Below are 6,886 nucleotides of genomic sequence, written 5' to 3' on the forward strand. Positions count from 1 at the left end.
TGGATTTAAAATCCTACAGACGCACGTGCGTCCACTCATATCGGGTTTGAGGAAGTATCACCGTTTTTTGATGATTATACATTTCTTCAAGATCTTTCCAACTATCTGCAGGATCTTTTAATGTGAGATATTCATTTTTCAATCCTTCATCAAGATGACGACAAAGGAAAATTATGACTTTGACTTTATCCTTCTGGGATGCATTATTTCCAACTTTAATGGTATCTCCAAGATTCATTGAATCAAAATGAATTTCAATATCTAATATCCATGATAAATAATTGTTTCCAAATATACCAAGAGCGTTGAATTTAATATGAGAAAGTTTCGACATAATAAAAATTTATTACCTGAATCTTCCTAAAAAATTATATTTTAAAATGATATGAAGATACAATGCACAACAAATTCTGCAATAAACATTATATTACACATGCAAATAAATTTATGCGAAGAAAAAATTTAAATAACTAACACTTACTTCCTTATGGTTATCTTATATTTAAATTAACATTAGTTAATTCTTTCTTTCTTTACACTAAAAATATTAGTCTATAATAAATTAAAAATGTGACTATTAAAAAAATTTGAAGATTTGCATTTTTAAAAATTTTGTTTGCCACCATATCCAAGATATGTATGGATATTTAAAATTATAAATGATCCAAATATTACTTATTTCAATAAATATTATATTTATTTAATTTAAACAAAAAATTCCAATCAAACTATGGAACATTATTCTTGACAAAAGAAAAATCTTAATTAATCAAGAGGTTAGCATTAGTTAAAACAAAAAATACAGATATTTAAGAGTTTTTTTTAAATTAGTCTTTCTACTTAAAATTAATTTTTCTTTTAAAATAAACAAAGATTAAATAGATCAACTCGAATATTTTGTCCAATTGACACTAAATATTTGAAATTTATTATATTTTATATATTTTAAATATTTTAAAAATTCAAATATTTTTATTAACATTAAATTTGGTATATTAAAGATAAGTAAATTTTAATTTAAAATAATATTTTTAAAATAAAATGATCATATCTTATTAGTGAAAACTCAGGTAAAATCGACTTCACGTAAAGTTGATATTTAATAACTGTTAGATGAAAATTTAGTCAAATCAGTTAAATCAGTTAACGACTCTCAGTTATCAACTTCAAATCAGTTAACGGCTCTCAATTATCAACTTCACGTGAAGTTACTCTACTTTCTACCTATCTTATTATCTTTTAACATAGATTTTATCTTTTAACCAATATTTATAGAGTTCGATTTATAAGAAACGTCAAAACCACCTTAATACCCCAAACTCCCATCATCGTTCTCCAAAACCTTTCCTCACAAGAATGTTTCCATCATCAAGAATTTGCAGACACCAAGAGCTACATTTACCAGATGAGTGTTGGGAATTAGTTTTCAAACACCTTAGCGACCCTCTCGATCACGAATCACTCTCCCTCGTCTCGCGCCACTTCCTTTCCCTCACCAACGGCACCCACACCGACCTCGCCGTATCCGACCGTGTCCTCCCACTCATTCCCGTCCTCCTCCGCCGTTTTCCCAACCTCACGACCATCAAAATCACGCGCTACTTCACCGGTGACATCAACGCGCTCCTCTCCCAAATCGCTTCCTTCAACCTCCCCTCACTCCATTCTCTCGACCTGTCTCACCAACCCACCTTCCCCTCACATGGGTTGCGACAATTCTCCGAAAAGTTTTCAGCTTTGAAGTCACTCAACTGTTCCCACGCCCGTCATGATTTGGATTTAGTTGCCGAGTGCTTCCCAAACCTGGAAGAAATCGATGTGAGTTTCCGTAAATATAAAATTGATATTGTTTCGGATTGGGAAAAGGCATTGACTTCAGGGCTTAAGAAGCTTAGAAAGGTGACTATTTCGGGTAACTTCACCCATGGAGACTCTTACCTTCTTGCCTTGTGTCACACTTGTGTGTTTCTAGAAGAGTTAGTTGTTATTCAAACCGGCCCTGTTTCTATGATAGGCATTGCCAATGCGATTCGCAAGAGACCCGAATTGAGGTCTTTATCAGTTAATTGTTTGACTTATGGGTTTTTTAGTGAGGACCTTAGAAAGGGGAATGTGACTTTGGAGTTCATTGATGCATTGGTGAGTTTGAAGGGATTGAATTGTCTTGATTTGTATTATTCAAGTATATCTGATGAGGCCTTGTCTACTATTGCGGAAGAAAGCCTTCCGTTGAGGAAACTCTCTCTAAGATGTTGTAAGGGATATGGATACGGTGGGATCTCTTACTTGTTGAGAAAGTGTAACAATTTACAGTATTTGGATCTTCAAATGACGCAGTTTCTGAATGATCAGTGTGTGGTTGAGTTGTCTTTGCTTCTTGGTAACTTGAAGTTTGTGAAACTTAGTGATAATGCAAAGCTTACTGATTTAAGCTTGTTTGCCATTATGCGCAACTGTCCTTTGATAACCGATATCAGGATGGAGAGTACAGGCATTGGAAAGCAGAAGCTGCAGGAAGATTGTTTGGTTGTGAATTCTCATGTAAAGTTTCTCTATTTGGCTAGCAATACCTGGTTGGATGATGAAACTGTCACTATGCTTGCTGCGGTTTGCCCCAACTTGGAGATGATAGATTTGAGCAAATGCGGAAGGGTTTCAAAAGGTGCTATTGATGTTTTGTGGAGCTGTCGTAAGATTCGGCGCATGGACTTAGCTCTATTAGGACATGAGCTGTTTCAATTTCGGTTTCGAGTTTGCTTCGATGTTCCTACATTGTTTGTGTTGAATTTGTCCCAATTGAGTATTAGCAACGAGGAACTCTACCTTATTTCAAAGAGTTGTTGCAAGTTAAAAGAACTTGATTTAGAAAGTTGTCACAAAATCACAACCAGGGGAGTAAAGCAGATGGTGAAAAATTGCAAGCAACTAAGAACGATAAGTTTAGCAGCTTGTGAAAAAGTATCTGCTAATGTCGTTGCTTGGATGGTATCTGCAAGGCCATCGTTGAGAAAAATAAGACCTCCGCCTCGATTCTCTGCTACCGAGAGCCAGAGGGATCTCTTCCGGCGTCATGGATGCTTTGTTGGCAAGTGGTCTAATTAATGTAACTGATTCTTGATCTGGAAGTAAACTATGAATCTAAATTGTGCGTGGAATATTCGGTTTCCTTGAGTAACTTGTGTGAGAAATAAAATATAGTAAATATATCACAGTTTACATTATTTGTAGTTTCCTAAAAGGTAGTATTTTTTTTATTACATACTATTATTTTATTCTGCTCATACCTTTGGTTTTTCACCATTCAAGAGTTTGAGCCTTGTTAATTGCAAGAGCTTTAGATGTATATGAACAATTAGCATGATTTAATGGTAACTTTCTTTTTTTTCGCTGTGCATTTGTTGTTATCAAAATTTTCTGTCTTCCTTTTTGAAGTCTTGTTTGAACAAAAGCTTTCAGGAAAGAAAACATGACATGAAAATGAATTAAATAATGAAACTCTAAGTCTCTAATGCTAAAAACTGGATTTGTTTCATTTAAAATATTTTTAGGAACATGTCAGTTCTTTTAAGCTTTTCAAAGTGAATCAATCAAATCCAAGTTAATTGGCATAGGTGCCAAGCCACGTCCATGAATCCTTCTTCTCTCAATGTTGAATGCTATGGAAGCCAAGGTTGATCTGAAGCTGATAGCATCAGCAATGCCTCCTTGAGTTATCTTAAAACAATTGAAGAATGAAATGTCTTCAATTGTCATACAGTTCTTACATAGAGCTACTAATTAATTGGTTTTTGACCATTCAAGAGTTTGTGCCTTGCAAAATTGCAAAAGCTTTAGATGTATATGAAATAATCAGTGAAGATACTATAAACAAATGCATAGTAGTAGTAACAATCAGGTACTTCTTTCATTCTAAAGTTTGTTATTTTGAAGATTCAAATAACTGAATAAATAACTAATTTCACATGCATATATACATAGAGTTATGCATATATTATGCTCGTATAAACATAATTCAAACACAGATACTATACATGAGACATCTGCATAATTTTTACTCACCTTGCTGTACAATGAAGTGTTATGCACCAAGCATTATTTGTTCTCAAACACCAACATAAGAGTTTGTGATTATTCTCCTCAATGATGGCCTTATAAGTTCTAAGGAAGCAACAAAATTATCATTTACAAAATCACAGTTCTTCAAATTCAGCTCTCTCAACTCCATGCAGCTTTCTACCACTTCCTTCACCCCTTTTGTGGTAACATTGTTGCAACCTTGAATATCCAGAACTACTAGTCCACAGCAACATTTTGAGATTATGGAGAGTGCTTCATCATTGATTCTTGATCCTGACAAGTTCAATACCTTCAGTTGCAAAACTTTAAAGTCCATCTTCAACAGCTTCACCCCTGTATTGGCTAAGCCTAAGTGCCTTATCTCTCGGCATTTCCTGAGAACGTCCACGACACATTCTCCTGATATGCTGCCGCAAGAGTTTAAGTCGAGAAGCTCTACATTGGGGCAAATAGAAGCCATTTTCATCAAACTTTGATCACCAAGTAAAATATTTTGACCCAGATAGAGACTCTTCACTTGAGTGTTCTGAACCGGAACAAGAGAAGAATCTGAATCTTCCCCTACTTCTCCAAGATATGTTCTGTCCATTTTAATCTCAACAAGTTTAGGACAACCTCTTGTCAGTGTGTAAAATGTTGAATTGGTAAGCTGATCACAACCACTGAGGTTTATAGAGGTTAAATTGAGAAGAAACATTGATAGCTTGCCAATACAATGATCGGTTAGGAAGTCGGTTTTTCTAAGATCCAAGCATTGTATTAATGGACAATTTGATACCACAGAATATATTCCTGAAAATGTGAAATTGCAGCAGTCTTGGAGGATGAGTTTCTTTATGGAATGACAACATTCTGCAACAGAACAGAGCAACTCATCCGAGATAAAAGAATTCGACAAATCAATACAAGTTAAGCTTTTCAAACTCTTGAGTGAATCAATCAAATCCAAGTTAATTGGCATAGGTGCCAAGCCACGTCCATGAATTCTTCTTTTCTTAATGTTGAATGCTATGGAAGCCAAGGTTGGTCTGAAGTTGATAGCATTAGCAATGCCTCCTTGAGTTATCTTAAAACAATTGAAGAATGAAATGTCTTCAATTGTCATACAGTTCTGACACAGAGCTACCAGTGATTGATCAGTGACTAAGTAGTTTCCAGAGAAGTTAATCTTGCGAAGGCGCTCAAGCAACAAAGACAACTTTGAGATCCCAAAATCTGTTGCTTCTGAAATCAATGGGAAGCTGATGTCAAGCTCTTGAAGCAATGGGAAACAATAGGCCATGATCATCAAATGGCTATCCCAAAGAGAGCCAATGTTTGAACAAATCAACACCCTTAAGTTCTTCATCTTCGAGCCGATGTCCCGGAACAAATCAATGGGAAGTGTCCTCTGATTGGAAAGGTTAAGGGTATCAAGGTCCAAGGTGGATTGTGAAACCTGACAAAGCAGGCCTTCGAGGTTCCCATTGAAGTAACTGAGGTCTAAGACTTTGAGCCTTGAGAATCTCAAGAACAGCTTTGGAATGAGCATTGTTGTTGCATCAAATATTGTGAGGGAATCTTGAAGCTGGCTTGAAATTGTGAGGAACCGCTTGCAGACCATGGACACCGATTCCAAGTCTCGGCCGTGGCCTAGGAATCTGAAGATTGATTCCCAGCATTCATCAGGAAAACTCACTGATGCCTTCATCTTGATCTTGTTCTTGATCTCTGCCATAGCATAATTTTTTTAGAACTAATGCTTTGATAACAATAATGTTGAATGTCAGGCTATGAATCTTGGATTATGGTCAGATCAGCCGGCCTTGATCATTGATTAATTGAAATTGATCAAATCATAAACAAAAGAGTTATTGTTTGACATGTATTAAGGTATTGGGAAATATATAATAAAAAAATGTAGCTATTATTTAAAAATGATTCTAATAACCAATGATGCAAATAGAAGTTACCTGAGAATTTCGTTGATCAAGGGAAAGAAGCTTCAGAAGAAGAAGCGTTAATGTTTGAGTTTTGACTAATGGAATTGTCGTCTAAAGGGATGAATCTCTAGAAACTCTTTTTTGCTTTGTTCTTGTTTAGATGGCATCTAATATGGTGATCTGTTATTTTCACTTTGCAGCCTCTTACTTTTCACACTTTTCTTTTCTTTCAATCTGGTGTAGTCCCCAGTCCCCACAATATCGATCAATTTTCTCATTTGAGCATTATAACATTGATCCAATTTAAAAAAATTATTGTCATTATTATTATTATTATTATTATTATTATTATTATTATTATTATTGAATAGTCTCATTTATATGTTATATTTCCCACATTTTATATTGATTTCAGTTTTTCTATATTTGTCCTTAATGTTTTTAAAACATTTGAATTTTATCCTTTTTTTCCGTCTTATGATATTCAAATTATGAATAGAGAAAATTATATCAAAACTAAATTATTGTTCGTGTGATAAGTTGTCCAAGTATATCTCGGCTCTGAAGAAACTGAATTTCGTTCTTCCTTTCTGAAGACGAGATATACTTTAATTTTCAGAAAAGATTGGGATGGAAATTTATAAAAAATATTTCAACGCTCAAGTTAGTTTAGAGAATATTTTCTGGTGAGTTGTAAAAATGAAAAGTGTTCGAAATTATGATAAAATGGATTTCTTAGAGCAAATGTGTTTATTAGATTTAATAACATCATTTTGTTGTATTCATTTTATAAAAAAAATGTGACCAGTTAACCAACCTTCATAATCACTTGTTAAAAACAACAATTTATTGTTGCATCTAAACATATAGATATTTACTAATATGGA

At 34.2% G+C, this 6,886-nt stretch overlaps 2 protein-coding genes across 3 annotated transcripts; one reads left to right on the forward strand and one right to left on the reverse strand.

Annotated features, from left to right (window-relative positions):
* The first annotated feature begins 1,356 nt into the window (after nt 1-1,356).
* On the forward strand, nt 1,357-3,102 carry LOC107463737 (F-box/LRR-repeat protein 3-like). Its single transcript, XM_016082594.3, has one exon. The coding sequence runs from the start codon at nt 1,357-1,359 to the stop codon at nt 3,100-3,102; it is 1,746 nt and encodes a 581-aa protein (XP_015938080.1).
* An 887-nt stretch (nt 3,103-3,989) lies between these two features.
* On the reverse strand, nt 3,990-6,129 carry LOC107463745 (F-box/LRR-repeat protein 3-like). 2 transcript variants are annotated; one of them, XM_021130831.2, is made up of 2 exons: nt 6,030-6,129; nt 3,990-5,787 (listed from the first exon to the last, which is right to left on the reverse strand). In XM_021130831.2, exon 2 carries the CDS (start codon nt 5,765-5,767, stop codon nt 4,103-4,105), a length of 1,665 nt encoding a protein of 554 aa, XP_020986490.1. In that variant the 5' UTR covers nt 5,768-5,787; nt 6,030-6,129; the 3' UTR covers nt 3,990-4,102. The 2 variants fall into 2 exon arrangements, with proteins under 2 accessions (XP_020986490.1, XP_015938089.1); XM_016082603.3 differs by lacking the exon at nt 6,030-6,129 and having other exon boundaries at nt 3,990-5,827.
* Nucleotides 6,130-6,886: the final 757 nt, after the last annotated feature.

This window comes from Arachis duranensis, chromosome 9 (assembly GCF_000817695.3).
Source record: "Arachis duranensis cultivar V14167 chromosome 9, aradu.V14167.gnm2.J7QH, whole genome shotgun sequence".
Classification (NCBI taxonomy): Eukaryota; Viridiplantae; Streptophyta; class Magnoliopsida; order Fabales; family Fabaceae; genus Arachis; species Arachis duranensis.

Bases quoted from the DNA above. Each gene is read 5' to 3' on its own strand.
- LOC107463737 (XM_016082594.3), top strand. From the start codon at position 1,357: ATGTTTCCATCATCAAGAATTTGCAGACACCAAGAGCTACATTTACCA.
- LOC107463745 (XM_016082603.3), bottom strand. From the start codon at position 5,794: ATGGCAGAGATCAAGAACAAGATCAAGATGAAGGCATCAGTGAGTTTT.